We start from the raw sequence: 21967 nt of genomic DNA on the forward strand, positions 1-21967 counted from the left end.
AATCTATGTCAGCACACTACCCCCAATCCCATGTGCTTTAACTTTGCACATTAATCTCTTGTGTGGGACCTTGTCGAAAGCCTTCTGAAAGTCCAAATATACCACATCAACTGGTTCTCCCTTGTCCACTTTACTGGAAACATCCTCAAAAAGTTCCAGAAGATTTGTCAAGCATGATCTCCCTTTCACAAATCCATGCTGACTTGGACCTATCATATTACCTCTTTCCAAATGCACTGCTATGACTTCCTTAATAATTGATTCCATCATTTTACCCACTACCGATGTCAGGCTGACCGGTCTATAATTCCCTGTTTTCTCTCTCCCTCCTTTTCTAAAAAGTGGGGTTACATTGGCTACCCTCCACTCCATAGGAACTGATCCAGAGTCAATGGAATGTTGGAAAATGACTGTCAATGCATCCGCTATTTCCAAGGCCACCTCCTTAAGTACTCTGGGATGCAGTCCATCAGGCCCTGGGGATTTATCGGCCTTCAATCCCATCAATTTCCCCAACACAATTTCCCGACTAATAAGGATTTCCCTCAGTTCCTCCTCCTTACTAGACCCTCCGACCCCTTTTATATCCGGAAGGTTGTTTGTGTCCTCCTCAGTGAATACCGAACCAAAGCAAATTGGCTGCTGCGTTTCCCACATTACAACAGTGACTACACTCCAAAAGTACTTCATTGGCTGTGAAGCGTGTTGGGGCATCATGAAAGGTGCTGTAAAATGCAAGACTTGCCTTTTTTTTGGCCAGTCAGGAGGAGCAGGGGGATTCACAGCCCTCAGAATCAAGCCCCCTGCTCCCCCCCCCCCCGCCCCGACACTAGGCAGCCAGCCAGCAGATGGTGACGACACTGAGGTGTAAATGGTGTTCAGACTCTCAGACAACCAGCAGTAAGGTTCAGTGACTCGTCGCTCGGTACAACACACAACAGCACACAATGTCCCCAATGTGACTGTGGGGACAGCAGAGAATCGAATACCCCATGGCAGCACAAGGGGCCGGTGGGGGCAAGGGCATAGGAGCCGCGGAAAAACCCAGGGCGGGGCCGGGGAGTGGGGGCTGAGGACATCGGGGTTCCACTCAACTACCTCTGCGGGCACGGCCTTCCCTCACGAGGTTCATTGTGTGTGTCGTGTCCGTGAGGGGGGCGTGTGTACATGGGGGGTGGGGGGGGGGAAAGGAGTGTACATGGGCTGTGGGGGGGGGGGGGTAGGAGTGTACATGGGCTGTGGGGGTGGGGGGAAAGGAATGTACATGGGCTGTGGGGGGAGGGGAAGAGTGTGTACATGGGCTGTGGGGAGGGGGGTAGGAGTGTACATTGGCTGTGGGGGGTGGGGGGAAAGGAGTGTACATGGGCTGTGGGGGGGGTAGGAGTGTACATGGGCTGTGGGGGGAGGGGAAGAGTGTGTACATGGGCTGTGGGGGGGGGGGTAGAGTGGGTACATGGGCTGTGGGGGGGAGGGGTAGGAGTGTACATGGGCTGTGGGGGGGGGAGGGGAAGAGTGTGTACATGGGCTGTTGGGGGAGGGGAAGATTGTGTACATGGGCTGTGGGGGGAGGGGAAGAGTGTGTACATGGGCTGTGGGGGGAGGGGGGGGGAGTGTACATGGGCTGTGGGGGTGGGGGGAAAGGAGTGTACATGGGCTGTGGGGGGAGTGGAAGAGTGTGTACATGGGCTGTGGGGGGAGGGGAAGAGTGTGTACATGGGCTGTGGGGGGAGGGAGTGTACATGGGCTGTGGGGGGAGGGGGGGGAGTGTACATGGGCTGTGTGGGGGTGGGGGGGGGTAGGAGTGTACATGGGCTGTGGGGGGAGGGGAAGAGTGTGTACATGGGCTGTGGGGGGGTAGGAGTGTACATGGGCTGTGGGGGGAGGGGAAGAGTGTGTACATGGGCTGTGGGGGGGAGGGGGGGGGAGTGTACATGGGCTGTGGGGGGAGGGGGGGAGTGTACATGGGCTGTGTGGGGGAGGGGGGGGTAGGAGTGTACATGGGCTGTGGGGGGAGGGGAAGAGTGTGTACATGGGATGTGGGGTGGGGTAGGAGTGTACATGGGCTGTGGGGGGAAGGGGAGGAGTGTGTACATGGGCTGTGGGGGGAAGGTGAAGAGTGTGTACATGGGCTGTGGGGGGAGGGGGGGGGAGTGTACATGGGTTGTGGGGGTGGGGGGAAAGGAGTGTACATGGGCTGTGGGGGAGGGGAAGAGTGTGTACATGGGCTGTGGGGGGAGGGGGGGGAGTGTACATGGGCTGTGGGGGAGGGGGGGGTGTACATGGGCTGTGGGGGGAGGGGGGGGAAGTGTACATGGGCTGTGGGGGGAGGGGGGGTGTGTGTACATGGGCTGTGGGGGTGGGGGGAAAGGAGTGTACATGGGCTGTGGGGGGAGGGGAAGAGTGTGTACATGGGCTGTGGGGGGAGGGGGGGGGAGTGTACATGGGCTGTGGGGGGAGGGGGGGGGTGTACATGGGCTGTGGGGGGAGGGGGGGGAAGTGTACATGGGCTGTGGGGGGAGGGGGGGGAGTGTACATGGGCTGTGGGGGGAGGGGGGGAGTGTACATGGGCTGTGGGGGGAGGGGGGTGTGTGTACATGGGCTGTGAGGGGGGGGGGAGTGTACATGGGCTGTGGGGGGAGGGGAAGAGTGTGTACATGGGCTGTGGGGGTGGGGGGAAAGGAGTGTACATGGGCTGTGGGGGGAGGCGGGGGGGAGTGTACATGGGCTGTGGGGGGAGGCGGGGGGGAGTGTACATGGGCTGTGGGGGAGGGGAAGAATGTGTACATGGGCTGTGGGGGAGGGGGGGGTGTACATGGGCTGTGGGGGGAGGGGGGGGAAGTGTACATGGGCTGTGGGGGGAGGGGGGGGAGTGTACATGGGCTGTGGGGGGAGGGGGGGGAGTGTACATGGGCTGTGGGGGGGAGGGGGGGAGTGTACATGGGCTGTGGGGGGAGGGGGGTGTGTGTACATGGGCTGTGAGGGGGGGGGGAGTGTACATGGGCTGTGGGGGGAGGGGAAGAGTGTGTACATGGGCTGTGGGGGTGGGGGGAAAGGAGTGTACATGGGCTGTGGGGGGAGGCGGGGGGGAGTGTACATGGGCTGTGGGGGGAGGCGGGGGGGAGTGTACATGGGCTGTGGGGGAGGGGAAGAGTGTGTACATGGGCTGTGGCGGGAGGGGAAGAGTGTGTACATGGGCTGTGGAGGGAGGGGGGGGGAAGTGTACACGGGCTGTGGGGGGAGGGGGGGGGAGTGTACACGGGCTGTGGGGGGAGTGTACATGGGCTGTGAGGGGGGGGGGTGTACATGGGCTGTGGGGGGAGGGGAAGAGTGTGTACATGGGCTGTGGGGGTGGGGGGAAAGGAGTGTACATGGGCTGTGGGGGGAGGCGGGGGGGAGTGTACATGGGCTGTGGGGGAGGGGAAGAGTGTGTACATGGGCTGTGGCGGGAGGGGAAGAGTGTGTACATGGGCTGTGGAGGTGGGGGGAAAAGGAGTGTACATGGGCTGTGGGGGTAGGCGGGGGGGGGGAGTGTACATGGGCTGTGGGGGGAGGGGAAGAGTGTGTACATGGGCTGTGGGGGTGGGGGGAAAGGAGTGTACATGGGCTGTGGGGGGAGGCGGGGGGGGAGTGTACATGGGCTGTGGGGGAGGGGAAGAGTGTGTACATGGGCTGTGGCGGGAGGGGAAGAGTGTGTACATGGGCTGTGGAGGTGGGGGAAAAGGAGTGTACATGGGCTGTGGGGGGAGGCGGGGGGGAGTGTACATGGGCTGTGGGGGAGGGGAAGAGTGTGTACATGGGCTGTGGCGGGAGGGGAAGAGTGTGTACATGGGCTGTGGAGGGGGGTGGGGGGGGGAAGAGTGTACATGGGCTGTGGGGTCCGGGGGTGGAGTGTACATGGGCTGTGGGGGGAGGGGGAACAGTGTGTACATCTGCTGTGGGGGTGGGGGGAAAGGAGTGTACATGGGCTGTGGGGGGGGGGGGGGGAGTGTACATGGGCTGTGGGGGTGGGGGGAAAGGAGTGTACATGGGCTGTGTTGGTGGGGGGAAAGGAGTGTACATGGGCTGTGGGGGGAGGGGGGTTAAACAGACAGGGATTTGGTCCACGAGTGTGTATGGGGAGCGGGAGAAGTGTCCCATGACGCTCCCACATTCTCTGCTCCTGTGCCTCTCGCACCGCCCCCGTTGCCCCGCCCCCGTTGCCCCGCCCCCGTTTACCTGTGCATGGAAGAGCGACAGTGTCCGCGATGTGTGGAGAGGGATGAGCACCCGCAACAGGAACTGTTTGTGTTCAGCTTTCAGCGGGAGCGCAAATCCATTAATGATGCTGAGGAATAAACAGACCACCCGTTACACGGCGGGATATCGCAGGCCGGAGGCTGGGTCATGGCTCCAGCTCATCGGCAGCACAGTGATAACCCTCCCACCAGCAGTGCTACACAAACAACCTCACTGCAACTTTAAAGGGGTGCATAAGAACATAAGAAATAGGAGCAGGAGTCGGCCATTCGGCCCCTCGAGCCATTCAATACGATCATGGCTGATCCGATCATAAGCTCAGCTCCACTTCCCCGCCCACTCCCTTACTCCCTTACCGGTTAAGAAACTCTCTATCTCTGTCTTAAATATATTCAATGTCCCAGCCTCCACAGCTCTCTGAGGCAGCGAATTCCACAGATTTACAACCCTCAGAGAAGAAATTCCTCCTCATCTCAGTTTTAAATGGGCGGCCCCTTATTCTAAGATCATGCCCTCTAGTTCTAGTCTCCCCCATCAGTGGAAACATCCTCTCTGCATCCACCTTGTCGAGCCTCCTCATAATCTTATACGTTTCGATAAGATCACCTCTCATTCTTCTGAACTCCAATGAGTAGAGGCCCAACCTACTCAACCTTTCCTCAGAAGTCAACCCCCTCATCCCCGGAATCAACCGAGTGAACCTTCTCTGAACTGCCTCCAAAGCAAGTATAGAAACATAGAAACATAGAAACTAGGTGCAGGAGTAGGCCATTCGGCCCTTCGAGCCTGCACCGCCATTCAATGAGTTCATGGCTGAACATGCAACTTCAGTACCCCATTCCTGCTTTCTCGCCATACCCCTTGATCCCCCTAGTAGTAAGGACTACATCTAACTCCTTTTTGAATATATTTAGTGAATTGGCCTCAACAACTTTCTGTGATAGAGAATTCCACAGGTTCACCACTCTCTGGGTGAAGAAGTTTCTCCTCATCTCGGTCCTAAATGTCTTACCCCTTATCCTTAGACTGTGACCCCTGGTTCTGGACTTCCCCAACATTGGGAACATTCTTCCTGCATCTAACCTGTCCAAACCCGTCAGGATTTTAAACGTTTCTATGAGGTCCTCTCTCATTCTTCTGAACTCCAGTGAATACAAGCCCAGTTGATCCAGTCTTTCTTGATATGTCAGTCCCGCCATCCTGGGAATCAGTCTGGTGAACCTTCGCTGCACTCCCTCAATAGCAAGAATGCCCTTCCTCAATTTAGGAGAGCAAAACTGTACACAATACTCCAGGTGTGGCCTCACCAAGGCCCTGTACAACTGTAGCAACACCTCCCTGCCCCTGTACTCAAATCCCCTCGCTATGAAGGCCAACATGCCATTTGCTTTCTTAACCGCCTGCTGTACCTGCATGCCAACCTTCAATGACTGATGTAGCTTGACACCCAGGTCTCGTTGCACCTCCCCTTTTCCTGATCTGTCACCATTCAGATAATAGTCTGTCTCTCTGTGTTTACCACCAAAGTGGATAACCTCACATTTATCCACATTATACTTCATCTGCCATGCATTTGCCCACTCAGTTCGTAAATATGGAAACTAAAACTGCACGCAGTACTCCAGGTGTGGCCTCACCAATACCCTGTATAACTGGAGCAAGACTTCCCTGCTTTTATACTCCATCCCCTTTGCAATGAAGGCCAAGATACCATTGGCCTACCTGATCACTTGCTGTACCTGCATACTAACCTTTTGTGTTTCATGCACAAGTACCCCCAGGTCCCGCTGTACTGCGGCACTTTGCAATTTTTCTCCATTTAAAAATAATAACTTGCTCTTTGATTTTTTTATGCCAAAGTGCATGACCTCACACTTTCCCATATGTTTCATCTGCCAAATTTTGCCTCCACTCTAACCCCCACCGAGCTTGCAGCCCAAGGCTGAAACTAGCCTCTCAGTGGTGTAACCCGCTCTGAAAGCACTACCCCGATCGCCAGGCCATGCACTGTCTGTGTCGAGCGGGCTCAGGCAGGAGAGAAACTTAAACAGAAAGTTTTGGCCTTAATCAGAGAAATTCTCACCTCCCCAGGATCTCCAGCAGTTCTGCCACTCCGTTGAAGTGTTCAGACTCGTATATAAACCTTCGGAAAGAACAGAGTGCAGTGAGACGCAGCGTGACCGACACAGAGTCACAGTGGTGGGATGGGGGTCCGTGCCTGTGATTCCCCCTTGAGAGGGTGTGAGGGGGAGAGGGGGGGTGTGTCGGGGGAGAGAGGGGGGGTGTGTCGGGGGAGAGGGGGGGGTGTCGGGGGAGAGGGGGGGGTGGTGTCGGGGGAGATGGTGTCGGGGGAGAGGGGGGTGGTGTCGGGGGAGAGGGGGGGTGGTGTCCGGGGAGAGGGGGGGTGGTGTCCGGGGAGAGGGGGGGTGGTGTCCGGGGAGAGGGGGGGTGGTGTCCGGGGAGAGGGGGGGTGGTGTCCGGGGAGAGGGGGGGTGGTGTCGGGGGAGAGGGGGGGTGGTGTCGGGGGAGAGGGGGGGTGGTGTCGGGGGAGAGGGGGGGTGGTGTCGGGGGAGAGGGGGGGGGGTGTCGGGGGAGAGGGGGGGGGGTCGGGGGAGAGGGGGGGGGTGTCGGGGGAGAGGGGGGGGGGTGTCGGGGGAGAGGGGGGAGGGTGTCGGGGGAGAGTGTCGGGGGAGAGGTGGGGTGTCGGGGGAGAGGGGGGGTGTCGGGGGAGAGGGGGGTGTCGGGGGAGAGGGGGGGTGTCGGGGGAGAGGGGGGGTGTCGGGGGAGAGGGGGGGTGTCGGGGAAGAGGGGGGGGGTGTCGGGGGAGAGGGGGGGGGTGTCGGGGGAGAGGGGGGTGTTGGGGTTGGAGGAGGGGGGATACACCACCTGAGGGGCAGAGTACGGGGAAAGCATCGGATTGTAGTGAGGTCGCTCCCCGATCGATCCACTTCCACCTACTTTTGATAAATAAAAACGGCCTACTACAATTTTTTACTTTAACCACCAGCCGACTGGCGAGGGGTTTGAGCGCCCTCGGATCGGTGGGAGGTGTATTTCAGTGAGCTTTGTGCGGTCTGTGTGCGAGTGTGTGTGTGTGTGCTGGTACGGGCCGCTCCGACCCGCTATTGGTCCTCGCAAAGTGCAGCACGAGCCGGTGAAGGAGGGCGACCGGATTGGATGTGACCATGGCCCAGGTCGGTGATTGGAGCGTGTGCAGGTACAGCAGGAGCGGCGAGAGATTGTAGAGGGACGTGATTGGGGCCCAGGAGAGGCGAGGGCCCGGGGGCCCAGGAGAGGCGAGGGCCCGGGGGCCCAGGAGAGGCGAGGGCCCGGGGGCCCAGGAGAGGCGAGGGCCCGGGGGCCCAGGAGAGGCGAGGGCCCAGGGGCGGCGAGGGCCCAGGGGCAGCATGGGCCCAGCCCACACTGTGCGATATGTGAGCGCACTGGGCCCGTGCAGCAGAGCCGGTCTCCAGCCGTCCTGGTTAACCCTTGCCACTGGACCAAGACCTCGCTCTGTCAAGCCCGTGTGGTGGCTGGTGTGCAACGGCCACCCCACGTTAAAAAAACCCACCCACAGGCATCTTCCACCCTTCGGGATCTGGAATATTAGGTCCTTCACTGAACTCATCCCTTTTTTTGCAGTGGAAGCAAGTCATCCTCGCTTCGAGGGACGGCCTATGACGATGACGATGTGTCTGTGTGTGAGCTGCTGCTGTCACTGCCCCACAGGCCAGCAGGTGGAGCCCCTGAGCAACATTCTCCGTCACCAATAGTCGATGGGCCGGGGCCAGGTATTCCGAGACGCAGCGTGCGAGGCCCACCGGTAAAAATAGCTGCTGAGTATTTCAGAAATGTCAGAGGGGCCCTTGCAGCAGGGAGCGGGACCTGGTGGCCACGGAGGGGGGGGGCGGGCCCGGGCTGTGAGGGGGCGGGGAGGGTGTAGCTTCCACCGATGGGGAACATCCCCATGCTCCCAAAGCAGACTGGGGGGGGGTGGGGGGGGGGGGGGAAGAGAGAGAGAGAGAGAGAGAGAGAGGGAGAGAGAGAGAGAGAGAGAGAGAGAGAGTGCGTGCGTGCGTGCGAGAGTGCGTGTGTGTGAGAGTGCGTGTGTGTGAGAGTGCGTGTGTGTGAGAGTGCGTGTGTGTGAGAGTGCGTGTGTGTGAGAGTGCGTGCGTGCGAGAGTGCGTGTGTGTGAGAGTGCGTGTGTGTGAGAGAGTGCGTGTGTGTGAGAGAGTGCGTGTGTGTGAGAGAGTGCGTGTGTGTGTGAGAGAGTGCGTGTGTGTGAGAGTGCGTGTGTGTGAGAGTGCGTGTGTGTGAGAGTGCGTGTGTGTGAGAGTGCGTGTGTGTGAGAGTGCGTGTGTGTGAGAGTGCGTGTGTGTGAGAGTGCGTGTGTGTGAGAGTGCGTGTGTGTGAGAGTGCGTGTGTGTGAGAGTGCGTGTGTGTGAGAGTGCGTGTGTGTGAGAGTGCGTGTGTGTGAGAGTGCGTGTGTGAGAGTGCGTGTGTGTGAGAGTGCGTGTGTGTGAGAGTGCGTGTGTGTGAGAGTGCGTGTGTGTGAGAGTGCGTGTGTGTGAGAGTGCGTGTGTGTGAGAGTGCGTGTGTGTGAGAGTGCGTGTGTGTGAGAGTGCGTGTGTGTGAGAGTGCGTGTGTGTGAGAGTGCGTGTGTGAGAGAGTGCGTGTGTGTGAGAGTGCGTGTGTGTGAGAGTGCGTGTGTGTGAGAGTGCGTGTGTGTGAGAGTGCGTGTGTGTGAGAGTGCGTGTGTGTGAGAGTGCGTGTGTGTGAGAGTGCGTGTGTGTGAGAGTGCGTGTGTGTGAGAGTGCGTGTGTGAGAGTGCGTGTGTGTGAGAGTGCGTGTGTGTGAGAGTGCGTGTGTGAGAGTGCGTGTGTGTGAGAGTGCGTGTGTGTGAGAGTGCGTGTGTGTGAGAGTGCGTGTGTGTGAGAGTGCGTGTGTGTGAGAGTGCGTGTGTGTGAGAGTGCGTGTGTGTGAGAGTGCGTGTGTGTGAGAGTGCGTGTGTGTGAGAGTGCGTGTGTGTGAGAGTGCGTGTGTGAGAGAGTGCGTGTGTGTGAGAGTGCGTGTGTGTGAGAGTGCGTGTGTGTGAGAGTGCGTGTGTGTGAGAGTGCGTGTGTGTGAGAGTGCGTGTGTGTGAGAGTGCGTGTGTGTGAGAGTGCGTGTGTGTGAGAGTGCGTGTGTGTGAGAGTGCGTGTGTGTGAGAGTGCGTGTGTGTGAGAGTGCGTGTGTGTGAGAGTGCGTGTGTGTGAGAGTGCGTGTGTGTGAGAGTGCGTGTGTGTGAGAGTGCGTGTGTGTGAGAGTGCGTGTGTGTGAGAGTGCGTGTGTGTGAGAGTGCGTGTGTGAGAGAGTGCGTGTGTGTGAGAGTGCGTGTGTGTGAGAGTGCGTGTGTGTGAGAGTGCGTGTGTGTGAGAGTGCGTGTGTGTGAGAGTGCGTGTGTGTGAGAGTGCGTGTGTGTGAGAGTGCGTGTGTGTGAGAGTGCGTGTGTGTGAGAGTGCGTGTGTGTGAGAGTGCGTGTGTGTGAGAGTGCGTGTGTGTGAGAGTGCGTGTGTGTGAGAGTGCGTGTGTGTGAGAGTGCGTGTGTGTGAGAGTGCGTGTGTGTGAGAGTGCGTGTGTGTGAGAGTGCGTGTGTGTGAGAGTGCGTGTGTGTGAGAGTGCGTGTGTGTGAGAGTGCGTGTGTGTGAGAGTGCGTGTGTGTGAGAGTGCGTGTGTGTGAGAGTGCGTGTGTGTGAGAGTGCGTGTGTGTGAGAGTGCGTGTGTGTGAGAGTGCGTGTGTGTGAGAGTGCGTGTGTGTGAGAGTGCGTGTGAGAGAGTGCGAGAGTGTGCAAGTGTGAGTGGTGTGAGTGTGAAAGAGAGAGCGAGAGAAAGAGTGAGAGTGAGAGTGTGAGTGGAATGAGTGGAGTGAATGAGTGGAGGGAGAGCAGGGTCCCGAGAGACAGACCGAGCCAATATCCGGAGCGGGAACACGAGCGTTTTACTCTTACCATAAAAATATATTATTGATCTGTTTGCGGATGAACGCTCGCAGCCCCAGGAACTTGCCGTACACCCGGTGCAGCACTGTCTTCAGGAAATCCCGCTCCCGAGGGTCCTCGCTGTCAAACAGCTCCAGCAGCTGCAACACAGCACAAAGAGAGAGGTGGGGCATTGACCCAGGGCCTCACACAGCACACACACTTCAACACGGGGCAGGGGGATGGGGGCGGGGAGGAGGAGGAAGGGAACAGAACATAAGAAATAGGAGCAGGAGTCGGCCATACGGCCCCTCGAGCCTGCTCCACCATTCAATAAGATCATGGCTGATCTGATCATGGACTCAGCTCCACTTCCCCGCCCGCTCCCCATAACCCCTTATCGGTTAAGAAACTGTCTATTTCTGTCTTAAATATATTCAATGACCCAGCCTCCACAGCTCTCTGAGGCAGCAAATTCCACAGATTTACAACCCTCAGAAAAGAACTTTCTCCTCATCTCAGTTTTAAATGGGTGGCCCCTTATTCTAAGACCATGCCCCCTAGTTCTAGTCTCCCCCATCAGTGGAAACATCCTCTCTGCATCCACCTTGTCAAGCCCTCTCATAATCTTAAACGTTTCAATGAGATCATCTCTCATTCTTCTGAACTCCAATGAGTAGAGGCCCAACCTACTCAACCTTTCCTCATAAGTCAACCCCCTCATGCCCGGAATCAACCGAGTGAACCTTCTCTGAACTGCCTCCAAAGCAAGTATATCCTTTCGTAAATATGGAAACCAAAACTACACGCAGTATTCCAGGTGTGGCCTCACCAATACCCTGTATAACTGTAGCAAGACTTCCCTGCTTTTATACTCCATCCCTTTTGCAATAAAGACCAAGATACCATTGGCCTTCCTGATCACTTGCTGTACCTGCATACTATCCTTTTGTGTTTCATGCACAAGTACCTCCAGGTCCCGCTGTACTGCGGCACTTTGCAATCTTTCTCCATTTAAATAATAACTTGCTCTTTGATTTTTTTCTGCCAAAGTGCATGACCTCACACTTTCCAACATTATACTCCATCTGCCAAATTTTTGCCCACTCACTTAGCCTGTCTATGTCCTTTTGCAGATTTTTTTGTGCCCTCCTCACACATTGCTTTTCCTCCCATCTTTGTATCGTCAGCAAACCTGGCTACGTTACACTCGGTCCCTTCTTCCAAGTCGTTTATATAGATTGTAAATAGTTGGGGTCCCAGCACTGATCCCTGCAGCACCCCACTAGTTACTGATTGCCGAGAGAATGAACCGTTTATCCCGACTCTCTGTTCTCTGTTAGTTAGCCAATCCTCTATCCATGCTAATATATTACCCCAAACATTTTCCCAACCACAGATGTTAGGCTAACTGGTCTATAGTTTCCTGCTTTTTGTCTGCCTCCTTTTTTTAAATAGGGTCGTTACATTTGCAGTTTTCCAATTTGCTGGGACCTCCCCAGAATCCAGGGAATTTTGGTAAATGCATCCACTATCCCTGCCACTACTTCTCTTAAGACCCGAGGATGCAAGCCATCAGGTCCAGGGGATTTATCTGCCTTTAGTCCCATTATCTTACTGAGTACCACCTCCTTAGTGATTGTGATTGTGTTAAGTACCTCCCCCCCTATAGCCCCTCGACTACCCACTGTTGGAATATTGTTAGTGTCCTCTACCGTAAAGACTGATACAAAATATTTGTTCAGAGTTTCTGCCATCTCCATGTTCCCCATTACTAATTCCCCGGTCTCGTCCTCTAAGGGACCAACATTTACTTTAGCCACTCTTTTCCTTTTTATAAACCTAGAGAAACTCTTGCTATCTGTTTTTATATTTGGTGCTAGTTTACTTTCATCGTCTATCTTCCCTTTCTTAATCATTGTTTTAGTCGTTCGTTGCTGGCTTTTAAAAGCTTCCCAGTCTTCTGTCCTCCCACTAGTTTTGGCCACTTTGTATGCCCTTGTTTTTAATTGGATACCGTCCTTTATTTCTTTAGTTAGCCACGGATGGCTATCTTTTCTTTCATACCCTTTCCTCCTCACTGGAATATATTTTTCTTGAGAGTTGTGAGGAGGAGGAGAGGTGGGGGGGGGGAGGAGAGGGTCTGGTGGCAGGGTGGGGTCAGCGTTACCTGAAGGACGAATTTCTGGTCGATGTAGCGTTTGGCAATGGCCGGCTGGAAGTCCGGGCTCTCCAGGAACCTCAGGAAGAACTCGTAGACCAGCTGGGGGGAGAGAACGGGGCAGGTCAGAGCCGCAGTCACAGACCCCCTGTACCCCACCCCACCCCCCAGGGTCACAGATCCTCCTCCCCAGTACCACCACCCCCCTCCTCCCCGGGGACACAGACCACCCCACTCCTCCCCGGGACACAGACCACAATCCCCACCGCCCCCCCCCCCCCACGGGACTCAGATCCCCCCCCCCACTGTACCCTGCCCCCGGGGACACAGACCCCCTCCACTGTACACCCCGCCCCCCGGGGACACAAACCAGCGAATTATCATTTCGATAAAAGCTTAAAATATATTGATGTAAAACTTCCACAGAGTAAGAGAGGGAGCGAGCGTGCAGGAGGGAGACAGAGAGGGGAGGGGGGGGAGGGGGAGAGGAGACAGAGAGAGAGAGGGGGGGCTGGGGAGACAGAGAGGGGGGGGGGTGGAGGGGGGAGGGGGAGAGGAGACAGAGAGGGGGGGGGAGGGAGACAGAGAGGAGGGGGAGGGAGGGAGACAGAGAGGGGGGGGTAGGGGGAGAGGAGACAGAGAGAAAGAGGGGGGGCTGGGGAGACAGAGAGGGGGGAGGGGAGGGAGACAGAGAGGAGGGGGAGGGAGGGAGACAGAGAGGAGGGGGAGGGAGGGAGACAGAGAGGAGGGGGAGGGAGGGAGACAGAGAGGAGGGGGAGGGAGGGAGACAGAGAGGAGGGGGAGGGAGGGAGACAGAGAGGAGGGGGAGGGAGGGAGACAGAGAGGAGGGGGAGGGAGGGAGACAGAGAGGAGGGGGAGGGAGGGAGACAGAGAGGAGGGGGAGGGAGGGAGACAGAGAGGAGGGGGAGGGAGGGAGACAGAGAGGAGGGGGAGGGAGGGAGACAGAGAGGAGGGGGAGGGAGGGAGACAGAGAGGAGGGGGAGGGAGGGAGACAGAGAGGAGGGGGAGGGAGGGAGACAGAGAGGAGGGGGAGGGAGGGAGACAGAGAGGAGGGGGAGGGAGGGAGACAGAGAGGAGGGGGGGGAGGGAGACAGAGAGGGGGAGGGAGGGAGACAGAGAGGAGGGGGGGGAGGGAGACAGAGAGGGGGGGGAGGGAGACAGAGAGGGGGGGGGGGGAGGGAGACAGAGAGGGGGGCGGAGGGAGACAGAGGGGGGGGGGAGGGAGACAGGGGGGGGGGAGGGAGACAGGGGGGGGGGGAGGGAGACAGAGAGGGGGGGGAGGGAGACAGAGAGGGGGGGGAGGGAGACAGAGAGGGGGGGGGAGGGAGACAGAGAGGGGGGGGGAGGGAGACAGAGGGGGGGGGAGGGAGACAGAGGGGGGGGGGAGGGAGACAGAGAGGGGGGGGGAGGGAGACAGAGAGGGGGGGGGGAGGAGGGAGACAGAGAGGGGGGGGGGAGGGAGACAGAGAGGGGGGGGGAGGGAGACAGAGAGGGGGGGAGAGGAGACAGAGAGGGGGGGAGAGGAGACAGAGAGGGGGGGGAGGGAGACAGAGAGGGGGGGAGAGGAGACAGAGAGGGGGGGAGAGGAGACAGAGAGGGGGGGGAGGAGACAGAGAGGGGGGGGAGGAGACAGAGAGGGGGGGGGAGGAGACAGAGAGGGGGGGGAGGAGACAGAGAGGGGGGGGAGGAGACAGAGAGGGGGGGGAGGAGACAGAGAGGGGGGGAGAGGAGACAGAGAGGGGGGGGAGGAGACAGAGAGGGGGGGGGAGGAGACAGAGAGGGGGGGGAGGAGACAGAGAGGGGGGGGAGGAGACAGAGAGGGGGGGGAGGAGACAGAGAGGGGGGGGCGGGGAGACAGAGAGAGAGGAGGAGCGGGGGAGCCCACCTATAAAACTTCCACAGAGGAAGAGAGGGAGCGAGCGTGCAAGAGGGAGACAGAGAGGGGGGGGGGGGGAGGGGGAGAGGAGACAGAGAGAGAGAGGGGGGGGTGGAGGGGGGAGGGGGAGAGGAGACAGAGAGGGGGGGGGGAGGGAGACAGAGAGGGGGGGGAGGGGGAGAGGAGACAGAGAGAGAGAGGGGGGGCTGGGGAGACAGAGAGGGGGGGGGGAGGGAGACAGAGAGGGAGGAGGGGAGGGAGACAGAGAGGAGGGGGAGGGAGGGAGACAGAGAGGAGGGGGAGGGAGGGAGACAGAGAGGAGGGGGAGGGAGGGAGACAGAGAGGAGGGGGAGGGAGGGAGACAGAGAGGAGGGGGAGGGAGGGAGACAGAGAGGAGGGGGAGGGAGGGAGACAGAGAGGAGGGGGAGGGAGGGAGACAGAGAGGAGGGGGAGGGAGGGAGACAGAGAGGAGGGGGAGGGAGGGAGACAGAGAGGAGGGGGAGGGAGGGAGACAGAGAGGAGGGGGAGGGAGGGAGACAGAGAGGAGGGGGAGGGAGGGAGACAGAGAGGAGGGGGAGGGAGGGAGACAGAGAGGAGGGGGAGGGAGGGAGACAGAGAGGAGGGGGAGGGAGGGAGACAGAGAGGAGGGGGAGGGAGGGAGACAGAGAGGAGGGGGAGGGAGGGAGACAGAGAGGAGGGGGAGGGAGGGAGACAGAGAGGAGGGGGAGGGAGGGAGACAGAGAGGAGGGGGAGGGAGGGAGACAGAGAGGAGGGGGAGGGAGGGAGACAGAGAGGAGGGGGAGGGAGGGAGACAGAGAGGAGGGGGAGGGAGGGAGACAGAGAGGAGGGGGGGGAGGGAGACAGAGAGGAGGGGGGGGAGGGAGACAGAGAGGGGGGGGAGGGAGACAGAGAGGGGGGGAGGAGACAGAGAGGGGGGGGAGGAGACAGAGAGGGGGGGGAGGAGACAGAGAGGGGGGGGAGGAGACAGAGAGGGGGGGGAGGAGACAGAGAGGGGGGGGAGGAGACAGAGAGGGGGGGGAGGAGACAGGGAGGGGGGGGGGAGACAGAGAGGGGGGGGAGGAGACAGAGAGGGGGGGGGAGGAGACAGAGAGGGGGGGGGAGGAGACAGAGAGGGGGGGGGAGGAGACAGAGAGGGGGGGGGAGGAGACAGAGAGGGGGGGGAGGAGACAGAGAGGGGGGGGAGGAGACAGAGAGGGGGGGGAGGAGACAGAGAGGGGGGGGGAGGAGACAGAGAGGGGGGGGAGGAGACAGAGAGGGGGGGAGGAGACAGAGAGGGGGGGGAGGAGACAGAGAGGGGGGGGAGGAGACAGAGAGGGGGGGGAGGAGACAGAGAGGGGGGGGAGGAGACAGAGAGGGGGGGGGAGGAGACAGAGAGGGGGGGGGAGGAGACAGAGAGGGGGGGGGAGGAGACAGAGAGGGGGGGGAGGAGACAGAGAGGGGGGGGAGGAGACAGAGAGGGGGGGGAGGAGACAGAGAGGGGGGGGAGGAGACAGAGAGGGGGGGGCGGGGAGACAGAGAGGGGGGGGGCAGGAGACAGAGAGGGGGGGGCGGGGAGACAGAGAGGGGGGGGCGGGGAGACAGAGAGGGGGGGGCGGGGAGACAGAGAGGGGGGGGCGGGGAGACAGAGAGGGGGGGGCGGGGAGACAGAGAGGGGGGGGCGGGGAGACAGAGAGGGGGGGGCGGGGAGACAGAGAGGGGGGGGCGGGGAGACAGAGAGGGGGGGGCGGGGAGACAGAGAGGGGGGGGCGGGGAGACAGAGGGGGGGGGCGGGGAGACAGAGAGGGGGGGGCGGGGAGACAGAGAGGGGGGGGCGGGGAGACCGGGGAGACAGAGAGGGGGGGGCGGGGGAGACAGAGAGGGGGGGGCGGGGAGACAGAGAGGGGGGGGCGGGGAGACAGAGAGGGGGGGCGGGGAGACAGAGAGGGGGGGGCGGGGAGACAGAGAGGGGGGAGGCGGGGAGACAGAGAGGGGGGGCGGGGAGACAGAGAGGGGGGGGCGGGGAGACAGAGAGGGGGGGCGGGGAGACAGAGAGCGGGGGGCGGGGAGACAGAGAGGGGGGGGCGGGGAGACAGAGAGGGGGGGGCGGGGAGACAGAGAGGGGGGGGAGGAGACAGAGAGGGGGGGCGGGGAGACAGAGAGAGAGGAGGAGCGGGGGAGCCTACCTGTAAATGGGGCCAGGAAGCTTCGAGATTTGGTTCATCCTCTTCTGGGTCAAACTCGGGGTTGTCGCTTGGAGGAAGGGTCCGGAATATGTTGACGGAGATCTGAAACAGAGAGTGTGTGTCGGTTATCAAGGCCGACAGGCAGACAGATCGACACCACTGATCCACATCCCCACCAACCCCCTCCCCCGACACCCACACTCCCAGACACACTCACACACATCCCTATCTCTGTAACCTCCTCCAGCCCGACAACGCTCCTCCGCCCTCTTGCCCATCCCTGATTATAATCACTCCACCATTGGTGGCCGTGTATTCAGCTGCCTGGGCCCCAAGCTCTGGAACTCCCTCCCTAAATCTCCCTGCCTCTCTCTCCTCCTTTAATACGCTCCTTAAAACCTACCTTTGACCAAGCTTTTGGTCACCTGCCCTGCATTGGTGATCATTTCCCAGCAGTCTATCGACTCTGGATCAGTTCCTATGGACTGGAGGGTAGCTAATGTAACACCGCTTTTTAAAAAAGGAGGGAGAAAGAAAACAGGAAATTATAGACCGGTTAGCCTGACATCAGTAGTGGGGAAAATGTTGGAATCAATTATTAAAGATGAAATAGCAGCACATTTGGAAAGCAGTGACAGGATCGGTCCAAGTCAGCACGGATTTATGAAAGGGAAATCATGCTTGACAAATCTTCTGGAATTTTTTGAGGATGTAACTAGTAGAGTGGACAAGGGAGAACCAGTGGATGTTGTGTATTTGGACTTTCAAAAAGCTTTTGACAAGGTCCCACACAAGAGATTGGTGTGCAAAATTAAAGCACATGGTATTGGGGGTAATGTACTGACGTGGATAGAGAACTGGTTGGCAGACAGGAAGCAGAGAGTCGGGATAAACGGGTCCTTTTCAGAATGACAGGCAATGACTAGTGGGGTACCGCAAGGTTCAGTGCTGGGACCCCAGCTATTTACAATATATATTAATGATTTAGACGAAGGAATTGAGTGTAATATCTCCAAGTTTGCAGATGGCACTAAACTGGGTGGCGGTGTGAGCTGTGAGGGGGATGCTAAGAGGTTACAGGGTGACTTGGACAGGTTAGGTGAGTGGGCAAATACATGGCAGATGCAGTATAATGTGGATAAATGTGAGGTTATTCACTTTGGGGGCAAAAACACAAAGGCAGAATATTATCTGAATGGCGACAGATTAGGAAAAGGGGAGGTGCAACGAGACCTGGGTGTCATGGTACATCAGTCATTGAAAGTTGGCATGCAGGTACAGCAGGCGGTGAAGAAGGCAAATGGCATGTTGGCCTTCATAGCGAGAGGATTTGAGTATAGGAGCAGGGAGGTCTTACTGCAATTGTACAGGGCCTTGGTGAGGCCACACCTTGAATATTGTGTACAGTTTTGGTCTCCTAATCTGAGGAAGGACATTCTTGCTATTGAGGGAGTGCAGCGAAGGTTCACCAGACTGATTCCTGGGATGGCAGGACTGACATATGAAGAAAGACTGGATCGACTCAGCTTAGATTCACTGGAATTTAGAAGAATCAGAGGGGATCTCATAGAAACATAAAATTCTGACGGGACTGGACAGGTTGGATGCAGGAAGAATGTTCCCGATGTTGGGGAAGTCCAGAACCAGGGGTCACAGTCTAAGGATAAGGGGTAAGCCATTTAGGATTGAGATGAGGAGAAACGTCTTCACCCAGAGAATTGTGAACCTGTGGAATTCCCTGCCGCAGAAAGTTGTTGAGGCCAATTCCTTAGATATATTCAAAAGGGAGTTAGATGTGGCCCTTATGGCTAAAGGGATCAAGGGGTATGGAGAGAAAGCAGGAAAGGGGTACTGAGGTGAATGATCAGCCATGATCTGATTGAATGGTGGTGCAGGCTCGAAGGGCCGAATGGCCTACTCCTGCACCTATTTTCTATGTTTCTATCTCTTAATGTGGCTCGCTGTCAAATTTTGCTTCATAACGCTCCTGTGAAGGACACTGGAACGTTGAGGGCACTATACAAACACAAGCTGTTGTACAATTTGAGAATCACACTCATGAAATGAGGTTATGCACTGGCCTAAATGTTAAGGTCAGTGTATTCTGAGGCTGGGGTAAGGCCCATTAATGAGACAGTGTAGATGGAGCTGTACTCTGTATCTAACCCCCTGTACCTGCCCCGGGAGTGTTTGATGGGTCAGTGTAGAGGGAGCTTTACTCTGTATCTAACCCCCTGTACCTGCCCTGGGAGTGTTTGATGGGACAGTGTAGAGGGAGCTTTACTCTGTATCTAACCCCCTGTACCTGCCCTGGGAGTGTTTGATGAGACAGTGTAGAGGGAGCTTTACTCTGTATCTAACCCCCTGTACCTGTCCTGGGAGTGTTTGATGGGACAGTGTAGAGGGAGCTTTACTCTGTATCTAACCCCCTGTACCTGCCCTGGGAGTGTTTTTGTGCAGAGAGAGGTGATGGCAGTGTGTGATCTCTCCCACGCACATTCCCCAGTCTGGGCGCCTTCGCTCGCACCTGGACCCTCGGTCTCGCTTGTACACCCAGCAGTCCCCCCTACCCCCAGGGCTCCATTCACAACCCTTCCCCTCCTCGTCTCCCCAGCTGGATTCAGACACCAGCTGCTTTGTGCTGAGCCGCGATGTAAACAGACGGAGCTGGGCAGCTAACTGGGAATTAATATCCATTAGCAACCTCTTCATACTGCAGAGGCGGGGACTGCTGCTGGCTGCCTGTGGGCTGGGGTCTGGAACAGTGTGGGTGAAGACGACACACTGCCCAGCCCGTGCTGGAGTCAGAGCGCGCACACCAAGACCACCGACACCTCCGGGCGTGCAGACACGTGACCGACTCCCCTCCTGCAGTGAGCAGCACTCTCGCCTGAGTCAGAAGGATGTGGGTTCGAGTCCCACTCCAGGAACTTGAGCACAGAAATCCACACCGACACTCCCAGTGCAGTGCTGAGGGAGCGCCGCACTGTCGGAGGGGCAGCGCTGAGGGAGCGCCGCATTGTCGGAGGGGCAGCGCTGAGGGAGCGCCGCACTGTCGGAGGGGCAGCGCTGAGGGAGCGCCGCACTGTCGGAGGGGCAGCGCTGAGGGAGCGCCGCACTGTCGGAGGGGCAGTACTGAGGGAGCGCCGCACTGTCGGAGGGGCAGTGCTGAGGGAGTGCCGCACTGTCGGAGGGGCAGTGCTGAGGGAGCGCCGCACTGTCGGAGGGGCAGTGCTGAGGGAGCGCCGCACTGTCGGAGGGGCAGTGCTGAGGGAGCGCCGCACTGTCGGAGGGGCAGTGCTGAGGGAGTGCCGCACTGTTGGCGGTGCCGTTATTTGGATGTGACGTTTAACCGAGGCCCCGTCTGCCCTCCCACTACTGGAAGAAGAGCAGGGGGAGTTATCCCCGGTGTCCTGGGGTCAATATTTATCCCTCAAGCGACATCACAAAAAAAACCGGATGATCTGGGTCATTACCACATTGCTGTGTGTGGGAGCTTGCTGTGCACACATTTGACTGCCGCGTTTCCCACATTACGACAGCGACTACACTCCAAATCTTCATCGGCAGTCCCTCGAAACCGAGGAAGACTTGCTTCCACTTCACTGGCTGTAAAGCGTTTTGAGACATGCTGTGGTTGTGAAAGGTGCTATATAAATGCACGGTCTTTCTTTCTCCCCCCCCCCCCTCCGGGAACTGCTGGTGCAGTGCGCACGGAGTGGCCCCTGCTGTAGCAGCAACCCACCCTCCCGCCCAGCAGACACTCAAAAGCAGAGAGGATGGAGGTTGGAGGGCGGTATGCTTGGGCCTAAATTCAGGGCGCTGGTGATAACCGTCTGACCCTCTCCCAGCGACACCTCTTTAAACCACAGGATGCAGCTGACAGGATTTGAACACACAGTGTTGCTTTTTCAGAAGATTGTATGCTTTAAAATGTAAATAAATTTGCCTCTTCGTCCTGACGAAGGGTGATCGAGCTGAAACGTTAACTGTTTCTCTCTCCACAGACGCTGCCTGACCCGCTGAGTACTTCCAGCAATTTTCTGTCTTTACATGTCTCTTTCTATATATTTGTTCTTGGGATGTGGGGGTGTGCCATTGGGGGCACGGCCGACCTTTATCGTAGCTCCTGGGGCATCATGGGACACCCCTGCACAGCGGGACTGGAGTCACGTGTAGGCCGAGACCAGGGTGAAGGATATAACTCACCCAGTCAGGGTTTTTTTTGAAAAAAAACAACAACTTCTAAATGAAACGGGTTTTCGATAAAAGAGTAGGTCGGGGAGAGCCTGTTCCCAGGGGCAGGAGGGTCGGTAACCAGAGGGACACAGATTGACGATAATCGGCGATGGAACCACAGGGGGAGATGGGAAGAATGTGTTTACGCAGCGAGTTGTTGTGATCGGGAACGCGCTGCCTGAAAGGGCGGTGGGAGCAGATTCAATAGTCACTTTCGAACCGGGAATTGGATAAATACTGGAAGGGGAAGCATTAGCCGGGCTGTGGGGAGAGAGCAGGGGGGGAGTGGGACTGATTGGATCGCTCTGTCACAGAGCCGACACAGGCTCGATGGGCCCAGTGGCCTCCTCCTGTGCGGTGACATTCCATGAAGGATTACATATAATTTTATTTCGGAACCTTGCATGGTGGGAGCTGACCTCGTGACCTCTGCGGCGTTTGCCTACACGACCACACCCACTACGTCAAACTGAATTCTCAGTTTTGATCAAATAACAACTCATCGGATAACGGCAGACCCCTCCCAGGTTCAAATTCCAACGGCAGCCTCAGTAAACCGTCCAAGTGATTTTCAAAGTGTGCAAGCAAACCTTTTGAAGAGAAACAGTTTCTGATTTCAGGTGAATTGTGTGTGTCTGTGCAGCAGGTTATGTCCCACCCACTTTCATTCTGTTCCCAAACCTCATCTTGTCTTCGTGGTTATCGCTTGCATGAGTCAGAAGGTTATGGGTTCGAGCCCCGTTCCATTCACTCGAGCCCATAATCTTGGTCGACGCACACAGGGACAGTACTGAGGGAGCGCTGCACTGTCGGAGGGGCAGTACTGAGGGAGTGCCACACTGTCGGAGGGGCAGTACTGAGGGAGCGCCGCACTGTCAGAGGGGCAGTACTGAGGGAGCGCCGCACTGTCGGAGGGGCAGAACTGAGGGAGCGCCGTGCTGTCGGAGGGGCGGTACTGAGGGAGCGCCACACTGTCGGAGGGGCCGTCTTTCTGGTGAGATGTTAAACCGAGGCCCCGTCTGCCCTCTCAGGTGGATGTAAAAGATATCACGGCCACTATTTTGAAGAAGAGCAGGGGAGTTCTCTCCGGTGTTCTGGGGCCAATATTTATCCCTCAACCCACATCACAAAAACAGATGATCTGGGTCATTATCACATTGCTGTGTGTGGGAGCTTGCTGTGCGCAAATTGCCTGCTGCGTTTCCCACATTACAACAGCGGCTGCACTTGCCAAAAAAAAGGTGTGCTTAAATTGGCTGCAAAGTGTTTTGGGACATCCTGAGATTGTGTTAGC

At 58.0% G+C, this 21967-nt stretch overlaps 1 protein-coding gene across 1 annotated transcript; it reads right to left on the reverse strand.

Moving 5' to 3' along the window:
- Positions 1–4215: 4215 nt before the first annotated feature.
- LOC139243901 (serine/threonine-protein phosphatase 2A 56 kDa regulatory subunit alpha isoform-like) lies at positions 4216–16536 on the reverse strand (the record flags this gene model as incomplete). The annotated part of the gene is made up of 5 exons (XM_070870909.1): positions 4216–4324; positions 6320–6379; positions 10224–10354; positions 12364–12456; positions 16435–16536. Coding segments are annotated over 5 exons (495 nt in total), but the record flags the coding sequence as incomplete, so codon positions are not given.
- Positions 16537–21967: the final 5431 nt, after the last annotated feature.

This window comes from Pristiophorus japonicus, unplaced genomic scaffold (assembly GCF_044704955.1).
Source record: "Pristiophorus japonicus isolate sPriJap1 unplaced genomic scaffold, sPriJap1.hap1 HAP1_SCAFFOLD_1917, whole genome shotgun sequence".
NCBI classification, from domain to species: Eukaryota; Metazoa; Chordata; class Chondrichthyes; family Pristiophoridae; genus Pristiophorus; species Pristiophorus japonicus.